Source organism: Onychostruthus taczanowskii, unplaced genomic scaffold (genome assembly GCF_017590055.1).
Source record: "Onychostruthus taczanowskii isolate IOZ18803 unplaced genomic scaffold, ASM1759005v1 scaffold46, whole genome shotgun sequence".
NCBI lineage: Eukaryota > Metazoa > Chordata > Aves > Passeriformes > Passeridae > Onychostruthus > Onychostruthus taczanowskii.
The window spans coordinates 5,468,833-5,494,974 of NW_024502125.1; the positions used below are offsets into that span (position 1 = coordinate 5,468,833).

Genomic DNA, 26,142 nt, shown 5'->3' on the forward strand with positions numbered 1-26,142 from the left:
TAAGTAGCCTTTAAAAAGTGGGATGGTGCATGTGAGTTTAAGCATTTCACATATTTTGAGGCCATCATTAAGGTGTTTTTTTTAGAGTTCTTTCACTTATAAAAGTCTTATATGAAATTATGGTTTACATGCAAGTCTGGCAGCATTTTTTGATCTGTAATTACATTCTGAAATGTGGAGAAAAGTATGAATATTGCATGTCTGAGATGGATGCCTTCAAGGATTTTTAACGTTTTCTATCAAATTGTCTTTTTCTTTGCCTCAGGGAAACTTTAATTCAGAAATTAAGTATCCAAATGACAGAGGTCTTTCAAATAATTGATCTGTTACACTATCAAAAATAAGCTACAAGAACATCACATATTTGCTAATACTCAGTCTGTTGGTTTACCATACATGCTTCCAATCATGACATTTTGCTACTGGGAAGTAATTTTTGATAAATATATGAAACATAGCCCCTGGGTGTGAATAAAAAGAGTATAGATTTACAATCAGTGGTGTATCAGTATGTGTCATGATTCATTCTGGTAGTGCTTTGTAGTACTTTCCATTAGGGAATCTCAAAACTATAGGTGTAATTAGGGTTAGCAAACTCATGGAGGTAGAGTGTATTCTTTATTGTGGGAAAGAATAGTAGTTTGTTCTCTTTCAATTGGGTTTTCTTTAGTATTTTGTGTGTGTCCAATTTTAATTTGCAATTTAAATAATAATTGCAGTGGTATAAGGTACATATCCTTGTGAAAATGGATGGATGTGACCAGACAAAATACCAGAGAAACAGGCATTTTTTAGCCTAGCCTTGTTTCTAATGAGATTGGTGTCTAGAGCCTACGCTGCAACTTTAATACTCACTGTAACCTACTTTGTGCTGATATAGGAAACAGTAGTTTGCAACGCCAAATATTTGTTGAGTAAAGGAGTTACATGAGTGATTTGTTTCAAGAAATAGGATACCTTTGCTTATGATTCAGTTTGCTGTTCACAGGCTTCAGGATTTGGTGTTGAAGTGGGAGATATTCAGATAATTTGTTGGATATTAGCCTTATCTAGGAAAATTAGCATGTAATGTAAATTTCAAGCAGGCCAGTAACAATCTGTGGACATGCAGTCACTACAACTGATGTGTAGCCCTTGATGTGTCACACAGTCTGAATATGCCAGTAGTTCTCTTCCATGTTATTTTGTAGAACATTGTACAGTGTAAGGTGGCAAGTCTGTGTTTAACAACAGCTGTGGTGTTACTCTTTGATTGCACACCACATTCGCCTCTTTGCCATCCTGTATGGCTTTGAGAGCTCGAAACACAAGCTGTCATTACCTGGCTTCGGGTTAGCTTAAGAATTGCTCTGGTGTCTTTGCTTTACTTCAAAATCATCACTTTTGAGGATAAATTAGAGATAGCAGTCTGTAATGCCAGAGGCTTAGGTGCACCTGCTTGCCAATGTCTTTATTCCTTTCATTGTCTGCAGTACATGAGCATACATTCTACTCCCATATTTGTGCTTGCTTTCCTCATGATTGCCACTGTTCATTTGGTAAACTGCTTCTCCGCATTCTTCTGAAGACACCTACAAAGAAATAGAGCTGTTAGATAAACAGAGCTAGAAGGTGTAGGCTGAAGAGTAGAAGTTGTTCTGTATAATGACGGTGCAAACTGCCTCCTAAGTATTACTGAGGTCTGGTAACCAGCAAAGAAACTGGAACATTTCCTCATTCTCTCTGCTCTGGAAAGAACCCAGATCATCTAAGATTTAATTGTTTCTGCCTGGATGGTGATTATGTTTTGATCTGTATTCAGTTTGCAGATCTAAGCTCAGCTCTCATTGCCATTGATAGTTGCAGATTTACTTGAGGTCGTTTGCTGAGTTTTCTGCACCAGGGAGCAACGGAAATTAAATACTAAAGTTAAAACTCATTCTTTCAAATTATATCCATATGTTTTAAGAAGTCTTACATGTGTGCAACTATAATCCCATGATGTTCAGCATCACCAGGTAATTTTCTAAAAATAAAAATATTAAACTGGCTTTTAAGACTTTATGTGGGACGGTGCATCTTCAAATAGTATTTTGAATTTAATCTGTGATGCCTAATTCTAAATATACTTTAGAAAACTTCTTCCTTCAGTGGGAGAGAAAGTGAATATAACTGTAGGGCACATGCCAAACTAACAGTGAGAAATTAATTTATTACTAAGCAATGGAAAGCATGGAGTAAAAATAGATAAGTACAGTATATGACCCTAATATCAAAGAAATGTAGCAGCCAGTTATCTTGGAATATGTCAAGCAGTCTATTATTCAAATAATTCAGGACTGATTGGATACAGCTTTCAGAACACTTTTGACTTCCAAATTCATAGCTGCTGGGTGTTACAAAGAAAGTATAAATACAACAAAGTATAAATACAAGTTATGGGGAAACTTACAAAACCAAAATATTCTTGAATGGAAACTGCACAATCTAATGCTTTGTCCTGTGGCTCATTTGTTTTTATCATCATGTTTACATACAGTACATTTCCCCCTCATATAAATGCATGCGTATTATAGTTTGTTCCAGGAAAAACAAAATTCTCTTGTAATTCATGGATAACCTTCTTCCAACTGAAAGCAAAATGTAGTAAATCTGTGTGCATTCTTCTGCCTTGGTACGTGTGGCTCATCTTCAGATTTGAGTGAACCAGGTAACTGAGGTCACTGGAGGCTTCTGTGAGGACTCTCATGCTATGCCGGCAAGTGACGGCAAAACTAAGTGCTTGAGGAAACTGCAGTTGGTGTTGATTGAGTTTCAGATTAATAATTTGCAGTTTTGAAAAACATGTGAAGATGCAGTGTGAATCAAAACCAGGAGGCAAGACAAAACTGCAAGCTGTTGGTGTGAAGCAGTTATTTGAAAACAGTGAAAATTAATGTTTTCCCCAAAAGGGGTGTTATAAAGTGAAAAAAGAGAAATTGAAAGCAAACTCATGACTGACCTAAGGACAGGGAGGATTAAAATCTGCTACAATAGTTAATATTTCAAGCAAAAATGGTGAGAGGAATGAGAGAGGAGAGCTATAGTAATGGAGAGAAGCCGAAGAGGGGAGTGATCTGTTCCTACCTGTCACACAGCTGATTAAAAAAAAAAAAAAAAAAAAAAAAAAGCTAAACCACCTGTGCTTTTCTCATTAGTATTTTAGATAGTAAAAATTTATCTCCTAAATGTAGAGACTCCTGAGTATACAGCATAGGATAATTAACTGGTAAAAATGACACATGCTTTTATGAATAAAATTAGTGAGAAGGAAATATTTCTTTGGTAGCAAGAAACCTGTTATGGTTCAGAACAGTGTTCATGGAAGGGAGAATTGACAGGTCTGTGTAAGCTCTCGTGAGAGAAGAAGTTGGATGAGGAAAAAAGTTTGTGGCTGTATGGTCTGAGTTGGGTAGTTTTTAAGGAGAGAAAATGGTTTCCCTGCCCCCAATAGGATAGTCTGGGGAAAAGGTCAGGGGTGACTAGGAAAATGTCACAAAAATGCATCTACCAAACGGGGGACAAAACTCTTGTTTTAGTGGGGAAGTGCTTATAAAAATATTTGTTGCAGCAATTCAGACTTGCTATCAATTATTCTGCATATAGAATCAAGGTATAATTTTAGAAGTGGTACTGTTCTACTCACTAAGGTTTTATTCAATATACTCAGTGTTTTTACATGATAGGTGTTGCTACCAGTAGTATGTTTTATTGTTCCCTACGATGTGGCGTTCCAGGGAAACTGTTTAGGAAGGGAGGAACACATCATCCTGTTTTCTGTTTCATATCTTCTAAAGAACTTTTGACCAATGTACACTTCAAGAGCTTCTTTGGAGTGGTGATGTATGAAGAAGAAATATTAGCTTTTGTCAAAAGTCAAGGTCAAGCTGCAGACCTGTCAAATCAGGTGATAAATACATTTCATTTTAAATTGAGTACAGACTTAGAGAATTTCTTGAGAAATAGTAAACATGAACTCCCTCAATATTTAATTAAAGTATTTTCAGACTAGGAGAAGACCTTAAATGGTATTTTATTTCTAAGTTTTTGACACAGTCTTTAGAGGGGAAGCCTTTCTTATAATTTAGGTGGCTTTGTCCATTTAGGCTGTTTGTAATTCCACTATAACAAGTCTTAAGATTGACTCTGAAGCATATTTTTTTCCTGTTTGAAGCATCTCTGCTTAGAAGTACTGGGTACACAAAGGCTGCAATGATGGGTTATGTAACAGCTGTAGTCTGGTATGCAGTTTGCAAGAAAGGTTAGCATGAGGTGTTTTGAGAATTTTCAAAATCATGCAGTAGAGACATAAATAGTATATCTTCCAAATGGTTATTGGCATGCACTTCATTATTTATTTTTTCAGAGCTTTGCAAGCAACAATTATTCTTTAACTGTGTAAATTTGTCATTCATATAAGCTTTGGTCTGAGTGCTTACCTCACGGATGGCTGCATCAGAAGAAACATTAACTTGTTATTGTCAAGAAAGAGACATACTGCAACCACTTATGATAGCAGCAGATTGTGGGCAATGGTGGTCTTCTGCCCATTGTTCTCATGCAGATTTTGATCAATTACCATTGTTTTTCAAATAATTAGTTTTACATTTCTGTAAGTATATCCATACCCTCTTAAGGATGCTTGTAAAATTTTTTACTCTGGCAAAAGAGGATGCTTTTAAATAAGCTTTCCATATTAACCACATCTTCTCGTTTATCATAAGATTTTGTAGTTCTGTGCTAAGATAACACAAGTGTATGATAGAATTTTATTATTTTTATAGCTTACCATTTGCCGTGTTGTTTTTTAGCTTCCTGTAAGGAATCTTATCCCTTTCATTATACTTCTGAAGCCCATGTTTTAATATACAGATTGAAATTGGGAAGGTTTGCTATGGGGAGGTGAAGGGAAAAAGTGCCACAAGACAGTCTGCATGTATCCTATTCCTGGGAATGTTCATGGCTTTGCTTGTGTTGTTGACCACAACTGCAGACCACAAAATTAGGCAGAGATATTTTTGTAGTTCTACAGTTTACAGCTTAATTTGTGAAGGTGGGTTTTTTTCCTTGTGGAACAGTCCCTGTTGTGCCCTGCAAGATTTGTAACTGGCATAATGCATAATTGAAACCACATTCTACAGTGTATGTTAGTAGGGTGCCCAGGAAGGTTTGTATGTGGGAAGCAAGTTAAAAGGCATAGTCTTAAATTTAGGAGTTAAAAAATAACTTTGTCTTAGTGTCGCCCAAAATTCAGCTGTGTGGCTGATTAGGTGTGACTGATGCTTGTGGGAAGGCAGTGTAGTCCAGTGGATACAGAACTGGGTGTTACATATGGAAAATGAGTTCTATTTTTGGCTTACTACTTGCTGTGTGATCTGGAGGGAGTATCTTAATCTTTTGGTTTTCCATTTGAAAAATGAGGATAATGATGCTTACTCACCTTGGGAAAGCACTTGGAAATCTACAAATGAATGTAGCTGCTCATCAGCAGATATTAACTACTGCCAAGCTAGAAGAAGAAGAAATGAAAAAAAGACTCCCACATACTTTTTTTTTTCCTTTGTTCCTATAAAATTGCTGTATAGGTGGATGCTCTTAAATTGGTTACAGAGAATATGTGTAGCATCAGATATTTGAAAGCTATACTGTCTTTTCATAAATTGTTTCCACATACTTCTAAAAATATTAGCTTGAAAGAAAAAAAATCACTTGCCTTGACACTACTTGCTTGTCATTTCACCTCTATTCTTTACTTAAAAATAATAACTGTAAAAATGCATTTACAAGTATTTGTGATATTTAATAATGTTTAAGTCTTAAAAATACACATCTCATGTTTATTAGATGCATTCATTCTTAAAAAAAATTTGCACTTCAAAGTCTTCAACTTATTTTCTTCAAATATATATACACTATAAATGAGATACTATTTATAATTATAAAAATTATGTAAATACAATGTGTAATTAGTTATCAACTTGTATATTAATGTAATCGTATTCTGAATAACCACATCACTGATTAACTTGATTCAGTGCTATATTGCTATTTTGCTGTTTTGTTATCTTTGAGTTACAAAGAATAACCCAGCATTCAAATGTTTTATTTAAAAATAAAAGTGCCAAAATAGCAAAATAAAGTGCAATTGCAATATTAAAGTCTTATTTATAAGATAGAAATTAAATTGTGGGGATATTGCAAAACAGAATCTCAGTTAAATAGGTTACTGTGAGGACATCTTTGATAATTTTTTGCCTTCCATTAAAATTCAGTCGTGTCCTTAAAACTAATCCAACTTATAATTTTTTTATATATCATTTGATGCTTAGGTTTATGGCAGAGTTTAAAATAATGCTTCTTTTTCTTTCCAACATGAAGAATACATTTATTGTGCTCCTTAAAATAGGGCTGCTGTAAACAGGGTTGGTGGCAGGTGTTTAAAAACAAGCGTGTGTGATGCATTATGATGATTCCATAAGTTATTCTTTTAATGTATATTGTGGTAATGTGTGTAAAACAGAGTATGTCTGTATGTGTGTTACGCTCTAACTCAGACAGAAGAGAGAGGTAACCTAAGCTGTATTTTTCTGTTATTTTGTCAATAAATGTAGCTCTTAAAAATTTCAACCACATCTTTCTAAGGTAACATTTACCTCCTCACATCTTTAGCATCTATCAGACATGACATGGGACATATTCATTGACCCTAAAAATTTTCATCAGTCTCATGCACTGGAAGGGGGCAGCCCCAGCCAGACAAGAGGCTCATTTCAATTTTAACGGCTGTAATTAAAGGTTAATTCACTGAGTCAGGATTAACGAGGAAAGTACAAATGATAGGCAAGCAGCTGCCTTTATAATACAGGATTAGAACAATGCAATTACAATAAGAATTAGAAAAAAACCAACTTCCTGAAAAGGTTCTGTAATAAATGAACTGTATTTCTGTGTTCTTAATTGTGGTACTTTAACATGAAGACTCTGTGCAGCATAGTTTTTTTTGTTGTTGTTGTAATAACGGTTGATCATTAGTGTGTCTAATAAGACAGTATGCCAGCCACAGTGACAACAATTGTTATAGTGGTAAATTTAATACTGTGCTCTACTGAAAACCTTCAGGCATACATTTATGTTGCAGCTATAGGTGCTGCACACATAGATGACTGCTTTCAACATTGTCATTAGAGTTATTTCTCTTATTCTCTTGCAGTTATTTTAGACACTTCCTTTAAATGACCTTAAAAATGTATGGAATTTTACAAAACACTTACTGACAAGTTTCTGTTTACATTATTCCTGTTAGAATTTATGAGAAATTCTAAACCCCAGACAAATAATTCTAATTTATAAATCAATATGTATCAGATGCACTCTGACTTTAACATCCTGCTGTAACTATGTGTATGCTGTCATTTCATTAATTGGTATAATTTAGAAGTTGGTGTAATACATGGTTTCATACAGTCCCATTTTGTGCAGTGCCAAATATATGTGTAGATTGCAAATGTAAAAATACTTCGCAAAGTTCTGATCCCTTCTAGGAATTTGCTTTAAAATTCCCGACTTGTAAGTAAATATATCAAACAGAAATAGCTTTGTAATAAAGGAAAAACAACATAGCGTTCTGAATCAAAACATTAAACTACTCTCTAATTTCTTAAATTTGAAGCAGTGAATAATTGTGCCCAAATAAATTATCAAAATTATTTCTCTATGGAAAGAAGTAGTCTGAAATTTCTCAGACACTCCTGTTCTGAATTGCTGTTTTAAAGTCTGCTCACTTCTATTTTCCCTTCAGTTCAAAGATCCACTTTTTCTATGGGTATTTAACAATTTTTATGTTTACTGTTTATTTAAAACTTTGCAAGTATACATACCATATGTTCTTGAATATTCACAAGACAATATTTTAAAAAGGCAGGACACTTTGAAAACTAAAGTTTCATGAAAGAACTATGTATTTTTATCAGTCACCTTAGAGTTATGGTGAAATATGATGAAATATACCTAGACATTGTTACTTTAGAGCTAAAAATCCAGCACTGTTTTCTTGGAAATCACTACTAACATGGAAATATTTGAAAGTTATGTATAAAAGTTATGTTTACGTTATAGAAAACTATAAGCATACTGTCTTTTGATAATAAACAGTAATATTAATATGGGTTTACTTTATAAAACTTTACTTGTGTGTTTAAGAGTAGTTGAAGAATGTTTTATATCTTTGCTGTAGGATGAGAGTATATTGTATAACAATGGTATTTACTTTATTCTAGGTATTGTTTGGCTAAAAAGCTGGCCAGCATGCGTTTCCAACAATATTTTGACATTAAAAGCTCCAAGAAAGCTCTTTTTGGTGAGGGCAGTTGATAACTTTTCATTCATAATTAGCTCATAGAGAACCGAGAGACATTTCAGGGAAATTGAACTGTCAGTGGGTAGAAACAAGCATTTGACCTCATCACATTGAGTGGGGCCCATCATAATTTGTTCATTTGGTGCCCATCAGCCCAGCCTCATCTCTCATACGGCACCTCGCTGACCTTCCCTCTCCAATTCCACTCAGTTCAGCTTTAATTATGACTCTGCAGACCCGAAGAAATATTGCAGCTTGCTCTCAAAAACCCTGAACTGCCACTCACCAAAAGATTGGTTTTTAACAGGTAATAAATGCCCAGAGGAAATGGTGCTCTGTCCCACACAGAGTAAAGCTGGATTCGGGGGTGCGGTGTTGTTATTTTTTTGAGGTATTCCTGCCTCTCAGTTGTCACTTTCCCAGTGAAAATTTTATTTCATGCAGAGAGCAGAAGACCATTTCCAGTACTATAGGAATGGTTTGGGTTTGGCAATTTTAATTTTCTTTTTGAGAGTACAAGGAAGTTTTATTTGATCTGCTAACCAAGAATCATGTTAAAGTAGCCATATATTATTTAAATTGAAAAGAATAATTAAAGAAAAAGTGGTGTGTGAGGGAGGGTTTTGTTTGTTTGGTATTGTTATCAAATGATGGTTACTGAAAAGCTCTAAAATTTAGTCTGACACCTGGAAACTGATTTTCTTCTGTGATAGGAAATTAAGATTCTCTTATCACCATTGGCAAATCTTACTGTAAAAGTGATTATAACGTGAACAATTTAAATGTATGACAATTGCAGAGGAGCCATGGTTTGCCAGTTTACTGGCAAGTATTATTTAATAGTTTTGCTAGGTAATTGTTAAGAAGGCACAAGATCTGTGTGAAGAAAATACAAATTGCTGCTGATTTTAAATGTGTAATTCCATCTTAAAGACTGTTCCCACAAATTTCTGAGCAAATAAAAATATTCAAAACTACAGTACTAGAGAGTGTATCCTTGTGGTGAATGTTAAACTGTCAGCAGGATTTTCAGGTCATTTGACAAAAAGGATACAGGTGCTGTAGCTAGCAGTGAAGGTGACTGCTAGTTTCATCAATCACTTTGCCTTTCTTTAAGTTGATACATAATGGACCCCTTCAATCAGCTTCCTTGTTCTTTGTCACTTGTTTAGGAAGAAGAAAAAAAAGGGTGGAAGGGCTGGACTTTAAAGTCAAGGTTATAAAATGAATCGTTACTTATTTACACAGGATAAGGAGGATAAGTCAGAGTGAGAAGGGGCTCTTCATAAAATGTCGAGTTTGTCAATGGGTGATAATACGCAGTTTGAAGCTTCGTGCAGACCTTGAACAGTGGCAGTAGTTGTCAAAGCAGTGATTCTGAACCAGAATTTAAAATAAGACATTGTTTAGTGACAGAGACACAGCATGTGCTAGAAAACGTGCTAATCAGTGTTCACTTTATTTTCAGAGGGTCACAGTAAATGATGATCCAATGACAAAGTTTGTGTAACTGCAAAACCAGAATTGTAATAGAAATAGAATATAAATTTTTATATCACCTAGAATGCTATTGATATATGTTTATGTAACACACATGAAATATACTTAATAGTGAATTCAGCTTCATTGCAACTGTATGCCTAATACATTACTTTTTTGGGGTGTGCAGAAAGAATTAATTTTTTTAACCATCTATGCAGTTGCTGTTCAGCAAGTTACAATATTTCAATTTTTCCCCCATACCATACATAAATAGATAAACACAGAAAACTGAGTTTTCCAGTGATAAAATTTCTTACATTCCATCTGCAACACAACATTGTGAGACTATGATGAGTATTTTGAGGACTGTACATCAGAATAGGAAGGAAAATTTTGAGCTTTAGGTAGAAATTATTAAAAATATAACTTCTCATAGGCTCTACATTCAAAGACTCCTGCTATTATGGCAAAAATTCTTTGGAAGCTTTCTTGCTTCAGTTACACCTACATATTGTTTGTGGGTTTTTTAAATGACTGGTTATAGTTTTGGATTTTTGTACTTGGAGAGGGTTGACTCCAAAAGCCATAGAGGTCCTTTGTAATTTTAAATTATTTCATTCCAGTTCCACATATATCTAACTATCCACAGAGTCTATAAGCTTTGAAATTAAATTCTACTAGTTAAATATATATGGAAATAGAAGTAAATGCTTTTTAACAAACAAAATGTCTTGATTGCTGAAATTTTGATTTTTTTTTTTAGCTTGGCATACTTGAAAAAATAAATAACCAGGTTTTGGTTGATGCATGTAGGACTGCATCTGCACTTTTACTTGAGGAATCACCACAACATGGCATGAAACACCTGGTATTCAAAGGGTAATACTGAGATTTTTGTCCAAAAATTTTAAGAATAAAACTTTTTGAGAAAATAAGTGTTTGATCATTGATCATTGTTTGATCATAGGTCATATCTTCCCTGTTGTGCACTAGTAGAATGTTGCCATATGACTTGCAGGCTAGCAGTACGAAGTAAGTGAAATGTGAGGATGTTTTAGTTGTTAAAATGGGGGGTCTTGGAATGTTTTAAATTATGTCAATGCAGATACATCTTAGTGTGCTCTATAAGTTCTTGCTAACAGTTGCAGGAAGGGGATACCCTCCATTACCCTCCTCCAAACACATGTTAAGGTTGTTTTTAAATGTGCCATTGTGTTCTCAAATCAGGATAATTTGGAAGTGTTTTCTGCCCTCCTGTGCCACAGACTGTAGAGGATATTGGAGAGAAAGAAGACTCTAAAAGGCTGTTTAACAGTGCTATGATTAAACACTGTATCATCAGAGAGATGGGTTTTTAAAAGCTTGCTTTAGTCCAGACTTGCACCGTATTTTGACATGCTTTTCTCCTAATGGCTTGGTGAACAGGGCCTTGACATATTAAGATTTGAAAAAGTAGTTCTAGAATCTTCATAATTCATATTGTTTTCTATGAAGTTCATAAAAATTTTCCTTTTTAACTTTTGTTCACTTGGGTTAAGAAACATTTCCATCTTTATATGGTTGCAAGTGTTGCTTGTTGTTTCTAGTCCCTGACATCTATGTTCTTGATTTGAAAATGGCAGAAGAAAGGGGGAAAGGTACATTTGTAAGAATTCTAAAATACATCTTTCAGTTGCATAGTGCAGTTTAGGAGTTGATGACTGCAAAAAAAGGTTTGTGTAAAACTTTACTGTTATTACGTTGGAATGTTTTATGAAAAAAAAGTATAAAAATCATTCTACTGTTTGCACTGAAGGACCTTTGTAACAGCAGCACCATTAGAATGTATGCTTGCTAGGTGAATCATAAATTTGAACTACTGAAATACATTTGTGTACTAAAAGATGTTTTTAAATGGACTAAGTTTTAATAATGGTCATTGTCACAGTCTTCCTGCTGCTGCATTTATGCTCAATGAGCTAACAATCTGTGGCAGTCTTGGACAATAGTAGCAGTAATACTCTACATTAGTAGGACCAAGATAATTGCAAAAGTAGGTGAGAAAGTTACCTACCTAATTTGCTGTCAGTCATCCACATAGTTAAAAGCCTTAACCATGGCCACAGTGACTGCCTACATTCAGTGTCTGTGTCTCTACAGTGGAGCCTTCATTAGAGACATCCGTGGGGTGAGGTTTTTGATGGCAGCATGCTGTGCTTGGTGTTGCTTGCATTGTTCTGGGCAGTGTGGATGGGATTGAGTGGCATTTCTTCTTACGAGTGTGAAAAGAAATGTAGTTGTGAAGGATGAATGTGTCTTTTGACACTACAAATTTTGTTTCTGAGTCAAAAAAATAATGTTTTTAAATTTAAACTAATAAACGGAAGGTAATCGGTTATAAATAAAGCTCTGTTGCTTCACAGACTACTAACTAGTGTGGGATTTTTTTTCTTGCTTTTTAAGGATGGAAAAAATGCTTAAGGAGAACAAAACACAGAAAAACATTGTTGTCATGGCCTCAGATGTGTAATTTTTTTGCAGTCTAAGGACTATGGATTTGTTTAGGTTAAAATATTTTGTGTATAATTAAATAAAACTTGGAGAAAATTGGCACATCAATATCATGTATAAGAGATGTAGTGTGGTACACACAGAGATTCTTCACCTGTATTGAGGAAGTGCTGATACAGTTGTGTACATGCAGTGAGTTCAGTGCTTATTTCAGGTTTTTGTCCTTGTGAGTTGTCTACTGTGCATTAGGGTCATCCTGATAGGAGCCAGAATAACATGTTGCATTCTTCAACAGCAGTGTAGTGAACGAGCTTCAAATACAGTTATATGGAGTTGGAAAAGATGTAATTTATATTCTGTCATTCATAAATACCTGTACTAAATTTTGAATATAGTGAATGAATTAAAGGCAGAATTCACTTTTTCTTGTGTTATTACCCACAAGTGTAATATGTGTTTCAATTAAATTATACACTTATCCCAACAGATGATGTCCTCTTTTGGGGAAAAATTTGAGCTAGATGCTTCTGCTGAAAGGAACCAATATGCAGGAGTTGTTATTGTATAAATCTAACTGTAAGATTATACGTTATGGCCAGTAGGGTACAGTGTGTTTTCACTTTAGAGGTCTCTGAAGTACTGGCTGTTTGCCAAAAATCAAAATAATATACTAGAAACCATTTGTAGGAACTTCCTTGAAGTCATTAGGATTCAATGCCAAAATCCATATTAATCCTTCTCAGCAATGTCCACTATTTCAAATTCATAATTAGGATGCAAGGTGAGGCTGACACCTTACTCTGTTTTTCTAACTCCTGAACTACTTCAGGTAATCATAGAATCAAAGAATCGTTGAGGGTGAAAAAGACCATTGAGTGCAACTGCAAACCTAACACTGCCGAGGCCACCACTAAACCATATCCCAAAGTGCTGTTCTCAGACTTCACAGTTTTGTGGTCAGTGGAAGAATGGAATCACTGAATTGAAGTAAATTACTTGGTTTTGCATTGGGGAAATGCCTTTTAATTGAAACACCTAATGACTGTTTCATGCTGCTTGATGAAAGTCTCACATATGCATCAGCCACCAGACCACGTGGTTCTCACCTCATAGAAGCATACATAGGCCAAAAGGATGCAAAATCTTGAGATCTCCCATACCCAGATATGAATTTCACCAGTTGAAGTGTAGGAATTTTCTTTTAGTGTTCCTACAAAAAAAATTTTCCTTGGTATTTATTTAAGCCCTTCTTATAGTCCTCTAATAATCCCAGCAGACCTTCTGGCAGAGAATGTGTGCTTCTGAATTTATACCAAGGTTTCTATCCCATAATTATTTGACTGACTTTAGCCCTTTCCTTCATACTTGTTTAATAACTTAGACTTAATCATGAAAATATTCCCTTTTTGTTGCTAATGGACTTTTTCCTTATGTGACATTTTAAAATATTTTACTAATATTTTCATTTGATTATTCAGGTGATTCATTATGCTCAGCAGAAGAAAAAGGCAAAGATGCCAAATCTCAAATAAAACCAGGTGTTATTGTAAATACAAAGCTTTAGGTTCTATTATTTATGCAAAATGCAAGCTGTCTCTCTGGCCCCAGTTACACAGAGCAGGTGCACACTCTGTTTTGAAAGTTCTTGATTAGTCTGGTATGGAACTACTACAGTTTTCTGCTGTTCATGAACTCCAGGTTAAGGTCCAATTATCGTTCCTTTATATCATATGGTCATATTTATGCTCAAAGAACAATACTTTTTATTGATACAGAGTAACTACAATGCTGTCTAGTTGATTCTGTTTTAAGAAAACCATAGGAAAAAATCTAAGGGATATAAAAGTATTAGAAAATAGATCATTTAGTACTACTGAAGATTTCGATCATTTTTAGATTCACAGCTTATATCTGTGAGCAGGTAGAAAGCTGTGGGTAGGAGTCAGGGACCAAGGCAGCAAGGGGAGCCTTTGGCTGGGGTCTGCTACAGCCGCCTGACCAAGGGCAGCCCATTGACCAAACCTTTGCTCCAGCACAGGAGGCCTTGTGCCCGAGGGTCATGTCCTGCAGGGAAACTCAGCCACCCCAGCAGCTGTTGGGAATGTAGCTTGGAGGACTGTGGCAATCCAGGAGACTCCTGGAATGCGTGGAGGATAACTTCCTGAGCCAGGTGGCAGACAGCCCTGCCAGAGGGAATGTGGTACAGGATGGTTGGTCACCAACGCAAGTGAGCTAACTGGGAGACCAGGACTGGAGGCAGCCTGGGCTGCAGGGGTCATGCACTGCTGGAGTGTGCAGCCCTGAAGGACAGCGGTTGGGTAAGGAGTTCAGCTCTTCAACTTTAGGAAAGAGACTTCCAGTCCGTTGGGAACCTAGTCAGTGGGATCCCCTGACAGACTGCCCTCAGGGACAAGGGAGTAGAAGAGAGCTGGCAGATCTTTAAGCAACTCTTCCACAGAGCACGAGAGCTGGCAGTCCCCAGGAGCAAGAAATCAGACAAGGAGGGCAAGAGACCATCATGGCTCAGTAGGAACTTGCTGGTCAAAGTTAAGGGAAAGAAGCAAATGCACAGGCAGTGGAAACCAGGACAGATGACCTATGAAGAGTTTAGAGATGAAACACAGCTGTGTAGGGAGGCCATGAGAAAGGCCAAGGCAACAACACTGGAACTGGCAAGGGACACAAAGAATAATAGGAAGGGCTTCCACAGGTACATGAACCAGAAAAAGGTCAAGGAAGAGGTACCCCCTCTGATAAACAGCACTGGAAAACTGAAGAACTGGTAACAACAGAAAAAGGGCAGGCTGAGGTACTTATCTTTTGCCTTAGTCTTCAATGGGAAACTCTTCCCACAGCTCTTGACTGGATGGATAAAAGGATGAGGACTGGGAGAGCCAAGTTCTTCCCACCGTAAAAGACAGTGAGGTTTGTGACCACTTGAGGAACCTGAATGTACCCAAGGACATGCATCCCAGAGTCCTGAGGGAACTGGCTCATGTAGGTGCATGGCTGCAGGAAGGGCAGGTCCTGTCTGACCAAGCCAGTGGTTTTCTGTGATGAGTGACTGCATCAGTGGGTAAGGCAATGGTTACAGATACACTTTTTCTGGACTTCAGTAAAGCCTTTGACATGGTCCACTACAAATGGGAGGAGCTGAGAAAAGGGGAGGAAACTGGGATAATGGAAGTACCCTAGTAGGGGATTAGATTGCAGTCAAATAGGGCGTGGGGATCATATGGGATCCCAGCATGAAATGGGACAAATGGGATTTCCCTGTGAATTTGGGCCCCCTTCACCCTGCCCCCCTGTTCTCCCTATTTTTCTTCCCTGCTTCCAATACATTGGAGAGATGTATTTGATGAGTGGACTGTTAGATGGATAAGAAAGTGTTTGAATGGCCACATTCCAGAGAGTGATGTTCAGCATCTCAGAGTCCTGATGGACATCAGTGATAAAGTAGTGTCACTCAGGGACCCGTGTTATTTAATATCTTCATTAATGACATGGACAAAGGGATCAAATGCACCCTCAGCAAATTTGCAGATGACACCAAGTGAAGTGGTGCAGTTGCCACACCTCAAAGACAGGATGGCATCAAGAGACACATGGACAAGTTCTCATAAGAGAGCTTATGGGTATTTCATGCAGTTTACCAAGGCAAAGTGCAAGGTGCTGCACCTGGGTCAGAGCAGCCCTGCTACCAGCACAGGCTGGGGATGGACAGATCACAGCAGCCCTGCCCAGAAGGACTTGGGGGTGCTGGTGGCTGAGAGGCTCGACATGCCCCAGCCATGGGCACTCCCAGCCCAGAGAGCCACACGTGTCCTGGGCTGCATCCAGAGCAGTGTGGGCAGCAGGGCCAGGGAGGGGATTCTGCCCCTCTGCTCTGCTCTGCTGAGACCCCCCCTGCAGGGCTGCAGCAGCTCTGGGGCCCCAGCACAGGAAGGACATGGACCTGCTGGAGGGGGTCCAGAGAAGGCCACAAAGATGGTCAGAGGGATGGAGCACCTCTCCTATAAGGAAAGACTGGAAAAGAGAAAGCTTTGGAGTGACTTAATTGCAGCCTTCTGATACCTGAAGGGAGCCTACAAGAAAGATAGGGACTTTTTATAAGAACATGCTGTGACAGGATAGGGGGGATGGATTCAAACTGAAAGAACGCAGGTTTAAATTAGATATTGCAAAGAAATTCTGTTCTGTGAGGGTGGTGAGGCACTGGAACAGGTTTTCCAGTCAAGTTGTGAACACCGCATCCCTGGCAGTGTTCAAGGCCAGGTTGGATGGCAACCTGACCTAGTGAAAGATGTTCCTGCCCGTGGCACGTTGGAACTTTATGATCTTTATGACCCCTTCCAACCCAAGCCATTCTATGATTACCTTGAGCATGTGATTCTTCTTGGAAGGATGATTTGAGACCATACGAATGTTACAGTAAAAAAAAAAAAAAAAAAAAAAAAAAAAAAAAAAAAAAAAAGGCAGCAAAACAATTAATTTTGGCAGTGTTACAGAGGCAGGTTATGGGCAGCATAATAAAAGTGGTCTTTTGTTTGAGATCCGTCTCTGGGTGATTTAAAAATCAGTGAAAGCTATTTGAGCAGTTTTGGGTTTTATTTCTTTTGATTTTTATTTTTCTTGCAAGGTTTTGGAGACAAAAGTATTAACCTACCAATATCGAAATCAAGTAAGAATTTTGGGAACTAGTTTTATAATGTCTGAAATTGTCTGAATCCAGTAACAGTTTAAAGATACAATCATTAATATGGTAACTTTTAGTTAGCCCTATTGACATGTTAATAATTAGGGAAAGTGTGGAGCCTAAAAGTTGGTGACCATGCAAAAAGGAGGGAGTTAGGATGTATGCTTTTATAAGGTATTTGGTAGGTGTAGAGCAGTTAGAGGCACCTTTGGTGGAAAGTGCTTTCCAGAACTCATCATATGTCCTTGAGTGTCTATATGCCTAGATAAATTAGCCCAAATTAAATGACAGTATCCAGTTGCTTTTCTTAGATTGTACAAAATAGGAGCTAGCTTTATTTCTTGTTTGGTTTCCTTGCTCCCTGTCAGGGGGATTCTGTCATTACTTTGGCAATCCATGTCATTGTGACTTAGGTATGCTGTAATCTTGGGATTTCAAACAGCCTCTTGAAATAATGCAGACTAGGATGCTGACATTTTTTGCTTGCACTTTATTTTATCTTTTTATGAATTAATAATTGTTTTTGTAAGAGCTGTATAAGGGAGACGTTGCCTGATGACTGTGAGTAATATATAACTGTTAATTCAGCAAAAGATCATATTTCCTGCCAGTAGCTGACTTTTGTTTTTCTGTTTTTCCATCTTTCTCCTAATACTAAAAAATTATAGTTAAGTTGTTCTCATGACTTTAGTTGAAAGATCATGTAAAAGTGGCTGGACTATGTGATAGCCCTTCTCCTCTTAGCTGTTGCAGAGTTACTGGAGCATAGCCTCACTGTGAGTGTGAGAGAGGTTATAGCTCTCACAGCTCAGTAGTTAATTCTTGGATTATGTCATGGATATTGCCAGTAGGAGGATTACTTAGATTAAATGTTGTAGTCCACTGCTTTAACAGAATGTAAATTAGGGGAATAGAATTATAATTTTCATCATCCTTAGAAGTAAATATTTTATTCCAATAATACAGGTTTTATCCATACATTTATGAGCTAGGATCAAGAATAAGTCTGTGTTTGTTATTGCAGGATTTTTAAACTAAGGAACAAGTACAAAAGAAAACAGACAGAATTTTGTGTCTGTAGTAATAATAATATTAATAGTAACAATGCTTCTTTAAGGTCTCTCCCAGCCCAAACCATTCTGATTCTTTGTGACTCGGACAGGAATGTATGACCGCCTCTCTTTTCTATAGTAGGTTTAATAAACCATGTAGTGCTTTTTATTTTAAATAATTAGGGAAAATAGTTTTTTGCATCAATGTAAGCTTAATTAATAAGGACTTACTGAGCTGGCAAAAAGAAACATGTTCATATTGGGAGGATTCAGTGGTTTGTAACTAGTTAGCTCAGTTGTAATAAAGCCACAACTACTGTCAATGTTCTTACACTTCTCCCTTTTTTTCCCCTTGATTAAAGGAGGGGGTGGTAAAGCCCTGATGTTGCTCTTGTTCTTATACAAGAGCTAGTTTAAAAATACTTGCAGTTCTTTTAGGGTGATGAATTATCTTTCAGCATGTGCAGTCAGCCTTTTGGCTAGTCCAGCTGGTACCGAGATAGTGCAACCATACAGTATCAGTGTGGAGTCCCCACGTGTGGTTGCTTTCAGTCAAAATGGGGTGGGAGGGCAGTCGGTATTTTAATTTTTTTTTTTACTGTCTTTCTAAACAGCTGTATAAAAAAAAGTTTTGCAAGTTTAATCTTAATAATCTAAATCCAAAAAAGCAGACACGCTCTGTCATAAAATAACTATTAGTGACTAGTTTGTATCCTATAAATCTAACTTGAGTTGATAATATGGTCCATTACCAGCTAACTGCACAGAGTATTTTTCATTTTACACTCTTCAGTTACTTTTTAGTGAAGTGTTAAAAAATATGAAGCTTTTCTCCTCTCTAAAATTGCACACTGTCTGTCTGTTATTAGGGAGATAACAGCTCTTATAAATGTTTCAGTAAGCGTTAAGTAGACAGTTATGTGCACTCTCATTCCACGCTTATTTGCTTACTGTAATAAACTGATAAAATATGTGTACTTTGTCTCTGTGTATCTGCAGGCATCATGAGTCACATAGATTTCCTTTAGAAATAATGTTGTGTCTGCAGAATTGATTGGTTATTTTCATAAACCATCCAAAGGTACACAAACGACTTCTATTATTTAAACATATGCTGTGTAAAATTTGTAGGAGATTATCTCCTAGTTAGTAGATGCTTCTTGTTCTGTTAACTCTGTGTGGTTTTATTTTAACCCCAGAGTGCTTGCCCCATGGGGCAGGTACATGCCCCATGGTTTTTATCGCAACTGCATTAAAAATTTTAGAATTAAAACAAAAAACTGTTTACCAGACTGATGCAGCTGTTAAATGCATCACATTACAGTCACATCAGCCTTTGTCAGCGCAAAATCCTTGATAGCAAGTAGAGGTTTTGAAAACTCCCAATTTTCCGGAATTAAATTGCTTTGTTCAACATACATATGTTTTATTTATTTCTAGTACTGCCACATTAAATGCAAGTGAAAATTAATGTTCTTTACAAGGAAAGATGACTTAAACATAATGTCATTTTTCTGAGGGTCCTGTGTGGTTTTGCTGCTACTATAGTATGATGTTGAAAATAAAAGTGAATGGGCTCACAAGCTTTGTATTACTGAAACAAGAAGTAATGCTGAAAGGGAAATAGGCACATATTAAAATCTCTAAAAATTACAGAAGGGATTCAGTAAAACTTGAATCAGTCTTACAATTTAACTATAGTGAGAGGGTTTTTCTCTATGTGTATGCATTTTAGAGCAGCTCATCTTGGGTGCCGTCATGCAGCACATGTAGGACAACCAGGGGATCTGGCCTAGCCAGCACAGGTTTGTGAAAGGCAAAGGTCCAAGAGGCTGAGGCCGATGGTGTGAGGTTCAGCAAGGCCCAGTGCTGGGTCCTGCCCTTGGGTCACAGCAACCCCAGGCAGTGCCACAGGCTGGGGCAGAGTGGCTGGAAAGGAGCTGGGGTTGCTGCTGACAGCAGCTGAACATGAGCCAGGGAGTGCCCAGGTGGCCAAGAAGGCCAATGGCATCCTGGCCTGGAGCAGCAATGATGGGGCAGCAGGGCCAGGGCAGGGATTGTCCCCGGTACTGGGCACTGGTGAGGCCACACCTGGAATCCTGTGTCCAGCTCTGTGCTCCTCACTACAAGAAGATCATTCTGGTGCTGGAGCAAGTCCACAGAAAAGCAGTGGAGCTGGGGAAGGGTCTGCAGCACAAGTCCAGTGAGGAACAGCTGAGGGAGCTGGGGGTTTTTATCCTAGAGAAAAGGAAGCTCAGGAGGGACCTTATCACTCTACAGCTGTTTGAAAAGAGCGTGTAGCCAGGTGGGGGTTGGCCTCTTCTCCCAGGTAAATGATAGAACAAGAGGAAATGGCCTCCTGTTGTGCCAGGGGTGGTTTAGGTTGGGTATTAGGAAAAAATTTCTTCGCTGAAAGAATTATCAGGCGTTGGAATGGGCTGGCCAGGGAGGTTGCGGAATCACCATTCTCGGGAGTCTTCAGTAAGCATGTGAGTGTGGCACGTGGTTTACTGAAGATGGCAGGGCTGGGTAAACAGTTGGACACAGAACTTAGATATCTTTTCCAGCCTCAATGGCTCTATGTTTCTTTGTACCGACATGACAGACTTCTAACTACTTTTTAAGTTTTCATTCCTATTAATAAATATTGTTAATAAAGCCAGCCCTAATTAACACAGAGAAGCTAGTGTACTTCAAAATACTTTTGTTAACATGAATTAAACATAGATCTTAAACTTGTTAATGTAAAATGGGAGAACCATTTCATGAAATAACTTTTGTGTTATGCATGTCCTGCTCAAATTTATTTGAATATTAAAAGCTAGAGACTAAGCTTAAACTTAAAAATAAGGTTTAAATTCTATCTTAAAACTTGAGTTTTGTCATTATTTGAGTAATTGTTTAAATAGCATGCTAATATGACTGCTAATAACCTCTTACTGTTATTGTCTCTTTCTGTGTGCCAATAAAATATTCATTATTCAAGGTATTTCCTTTATTATTTCTTTACAACTGAGACATTTTTTTGAGAGTTTGACCTTGTCAGTTATTTCTAGAAAACTAAACAGACTATTAATCTGTGAAAATTTGGGACTTCTATTCAAAAATGTTTTCAATTTTTCAGTAACTGTGAAGTTCCATACAAATTATACCTTTTCCATTCATTTTGTGTTAGTTGCAAGTCTGGTCATGTGATGTCACAGGTCATTATTTTATAAATATAATTTGAAATAACTGTGATCATTCCTTCAAACTCGTGTAAAGAATTCAAATTCACTTGTCTTCATATTTCTGTATACTCCTTACTTTTGAGGTCATGATTTCCACTTCGGTAGTATCTAGGATTTTGTTTGCATGCTGAATGTCTTTTTTTTATGCTATTTCTGCAGGATAGAATGGGCTGAAAGATCCTTCAGATTTTTCTTATTGCTTCTAGCAGCAAGGCTTTTAAAAAGTATCAGTATCTTTCTGCTCTATATAACTATGTTTTTACTATTTCAGCAGTGTAATTGTTGGACAACATTTTTTGTGGTTTTAACAAGAGAAACAGAAGAAGACAATTTCTCACTATACTTTCATCTTACACAGTGAGCTTGGGAATACCCTTGAATTCTGATGCACAGAATGTTTCTTGTTGGAAAAAACGTAACTACTTAAGCTCTTAAAAACTGTGATAATTTAACAGCTAACTGTAAAGCTAAAAACTTGAAAACAGATTTATAATGCAAAGTCAGATAGGTACAACTAAGGTATTTTCAGCGCCAGAAATGGTTTTAGGCTCTGTATCTGATATCTATTACTGCAATTTGCTTATGTATTTCACAGGTTTCTGGTTCACTAAAATTCCAGCTCAAAAGCAGGTGCTCTAACTGAGTGAAAAATGCAGTATTGAATTGTCATTTTTACTGTTCTTGACTTACAGTATTTGCCAACTGTGTTATACTTAACAGGTCACTATGCAAGTCTCTGTGCCAACAAAAACACATGAACTGCTTCATCGAATGAGTGGGAAAGGATTAGCAGCTCATTATCACTTCTCAAGACAGCCAGGAATTTTTGGTGATCGTATGGTACCTGTGCAAGTGACAGTAACAAATACAACTGATCAGAAGATAGAGGCTATTCACATTGGAGAGAAGAAATTACCTCCAGGCATGAGGATGCATGAGTTTAATCCAATAGGTAACCATATCCTATGTTAAAAAAATCAGGTTCTTAATCTTCAGCAAAATTTCAAATGCAGGAAAATGGTTTTGCATAGTTACATGTATACTCATATATGTGTGTGTGTGGCGGGCAGGGTAGGTGTACATACCTACACAGACACTCATCAACTGTCAACTTGTTAGGACCAAACCTTTCTGCATCCCTACAAACTTTGATTCCCTTACTGTCTTACTTTAGACTGGCTACTATTATGGGCTTCTATTAAAAAGGAGGTTTTGATTTTCTATTCACAATTATTTTCTTAATAAGTTTAAGTGAATCTAAATATATTATTTATTGTCGTTTCCTTGTGAGCTTATGGCAGTAGAATGGAAGTATATGTTTTAGTTTAGCTTGCGTCTACCATAGTTCTGCAAATTGTCTGCTTAGATTAGATAAAAAGCAATGTGTAGTAAGACCTGATCTAAATTGTTTTACTTTCTACTTTCTAATCAGGATGGTTTTTTGCTAAATTTCTGTGGAAAAGAGTATAAAACTTCAGAAAGAACACAGATCACAGCAAGTTTTTTTCAAGAGTAATACCTATGTACATGACCTGCTTTCTTTTCTCAGCAGTTCTTTATTTTAGGACATTGTGGTGTAGTCAGAAGGAGAAGAAGCATCTCTGTTTCATAATACAAATTCTTCTCCTTCAGTGAGCTACATTATTATGTGAATATGTATCGTAATAGAAGAATACAGGATCATGCTCTTAAAGCACAACAGAGAATTGAAGAGTATTCTTTGTTTTAAGTAGCTGAGATGTTTGAATTAAATGGCTCTAAACTACTGAAATAATTTTTTCAATATAGGAAAGATTATGCAGATTTACACCAAATAGCTGCAAAAGCAGTTGTCCAGTGCTATAGTTTAATTCAGAGTTAAAATTAATAACAGTTTGCGTCTTGGTAATGATACATACTTGATCAAGGCAGTTACTTTTAGAACTCTATTAGTTTGGTTTTTTTAAGTAAACATTTTGCTACTCATTCCTCAAAATAAATCCAGCTCAGAATTGAAATGTCATGTTAGTTTTGCCCGTGTGCTTTATTTTGTATCCCTACCTGTAAACATTTGAAGAAATAAAGCACAAAGGCTTACAAATAGAAATCTAGTAATACTATAGATTAGATCCGGAGATACTGTAACCACAATAACAGTCAATTAACAGTAAATTAACAGTAACATTCATTTGTCTCACATAAAAACATGAGGGGGAAAAAGTGGAATTAATAAATTATCCACTTAAGGTTTCTTGAGGTCTACAAAACAATCCTGCCCTTTATTTTTCCAAGAAAGGCAATGCGGTATTTGTCCTGAAAAGCTGTTGGTTTCTTCTGCAGAAAATAAGCTCTGTAGTTCTTCCAAAAATGTTACTTTTCTTGCTTGAATGCAAATTTTCTGTATTCTGTGTCATTTTGTGTAAAGCTAAGCCTACACACCCTGTTCTTACTACATTTTGTGTTTCCAGCATTTAGAAAATACATCCTACAATTTACCTAGCAGATCCAACAGAAGACGTGTCAGCATAGACAGATATTCCTGCTGGAATTTAAGTCTAGTTTTGCTTCAGTCACTGAAAGGACTGTTGGCAATTGTCCTGATTCTTCCAGTAGAAACGGTTTAAATTATTTCACCCAAGTCCCTGTGCACAACACTTTCTTGTTCCTAAGTGTGTTTGAAACTCCCTTTGAAAACATTAAGCTCAAAGACTTTGGTGAAGTTAATTCTGAATTTAAGCTGGAGCCTTTAATCTTTCAATGCTGTAAACAAACTCCTTGGAATACTTTTTTTTTCTATTCACTTCCTAGTGTTAGTTTAGACTTTAGCCAGCAGCATTAACTCCATGTTTTCTGCATTTTTGCAAAGCTGATCTTAAAACAGTTAAATTTTGTTATATTTTGTGGTGGAGCAACTGTCTGGTTCCTGAAAAGTATCCAGGTACATTATGAATAATCTGGAAATCAGACATTCTTCTGCCTGCCTATTCCTTTTTATTTTAATTCCTGTCTTTTAAGTGTGCTTTCAGCTCTTTGTTGTAAACTTGAGAGGGCAAAGTCTGCTTCAATGCTTTTTACTTATGTAAAGAAAGAGCTTACAAGGAAGCTTACAAGCCTTTAATGAAAGCTTTATCTCTACAACATTAGGGAAATAGTGTAGTTTTAGCAAAGAATCTAAGAATGAGTATGTCTCTTTATATCTTCACTGCCAAGAGTGTCTCAGTCTGCACTGGTTGTATAGCACAAAGTCATCTTCCATTTAGTATTCATAAACCTTCTTCTCCCTTCCACGTAATGCAAGTAGAATATTGAGATGCAAGTAAACCACAGTAATTATGAAATAAAGTTTAAATTCAGCTTATTTTCCATTATGGAAAATAAGCTAAACTTAAACTTCATTTCATAATTACTATGTGTATTAATGTAGATTTTATTTGTTGTATTTTGCAATTTACTAACTAAATCTGCAAACCAGTGTTAGTGAAAATGAAATTTCAGTGCTGGACCGGTGCACAATTAAAAGGGTGCAACTTCAATTTTTTTTTGCTTCTGTAAATAATTTTCCTTTCCTTGCTTTTCTAATACAAGGCCTTATTTTGTTGATAGAGCTCTAAGACTGAAATGGCAACATTTCATGTGCATTAACTGTGTGAGAGGGGGAATCCAGGATGCTTAAACATGCAAGTGTGACATTTGGGTGATGCCTATTGGTAATAAAACTACAATTGTTGGATTTTTCCTTACAGAGCTTCTTGGGGGGGTGAAGTTTGGGGGGTTGCATCTGTCTTCTTCTGTTGTCTTGCATGTGTACTTTATCTGTTAAAAACCTCTTCATGCAGAGTGCCTTGAGCCTGGAGGATCCATTACTGCTACAATGGGTATTGACTTCTGTGATTCTACCCAGACAGCCAGTTTCCAGTTATGGTAAGTTCTTGGGGGAGGGAGGGTAATTTTTTGCTCCTGGAAGGTAAAACTAGCGTTTATTGAAAGTCTGCTTGGTGGTATTAGATTCACTGTTTTATTAAATTTTCAAAGAATTAAAGTTTACAACATGATATATATCCAAGATGTTTAAGAGAAATAGCACATTATTAGTGTTCAGTTTTACTTTTGGAAGCTTTACTTTTTTGTCCCACTCTTATTGGGATTCTTCTTATTAACACCATCTGGAAAGAAGCAGTCATGTCTGACTATTCAGCTTTACTGTTTTGTGTGTGTTCTTCTTTGTAAGAAACAGCAAATCAAAATGGCACATAATGTGAGCAATTTCACTACCCTGAGTCTTTATTATGAGTGCACATGGTCGGTGTAACATGACTGCCTGAAAACAACCCCAAAACTTGCCCACCAAAGAAATGCTGTAGATTCTTTTAAATCAACAGTGAGAATGAAACCAAGTAACTGGCTGGCCAACTAAATCTTGTCTAATATTCTAATATGCCTGATTCACATTTTTTGTGCTCATTATTGGCACGTGCAAGGTCCTCTTTCTACATCCTAGGCTAGCAGGGAACCCATTCACGCAGTTAGAATTCTGTTACAAACCAGCATTTGAAAATGGGGTAATTTCAACTTTGGGAAAAAATGGATGGGAGAAAACTTGAAACCTTCTTTTAGGGGCTTTTCAGGTTTATGTAATCTTTTAAACTGTGCAAAAGCACTATACAGATCTGCACAATTTAATTTTTTTTACATATTTTGAAGTAGTGGATTTTTTATATGTTTTGTTGCAAGAAACACAGCTTTCAATATTCAGTACAAAAAGAGGGATATTGAATAGACATTCACATTGCTGCATTTCACTTTAAGGGAAGCCCTTCATGAAAGTTCTATACTTCTTCT

At 36.7% G+C, this 26,142-nt stretch overlaps 1 protein-coding gene across 2 annotated transcripts in view; it reads left to right on the top strand.

The window, feature by feature from the left end:
• The window catches only part of AP3B1 (adaptor related protein complex 3 subunit beta 1), a 154,336-nt gene that overhangs the window by 101,324 nt on the left and 26,870 nt on the right, over nucleotides 1-26,142 (top strand). For both annotated transcript variants that reach the window (XM_041414674.1, XM_041414675.1), the window contains exons 23-24: nucleotides 22,045-22,276; nucleotides 25,140-25,224. In XM_041414674.1, coding sequence (XP_041270608.1) covers nucleotides 22,045-22,276; nucleotides 25,140-25,224 — 317 coding nt within the window. The remainder of the gene's footprint in view (nucleotides 1-22,044; nucleotides 22,277-25,139; nucleotides 25,225-26,142) is intronic.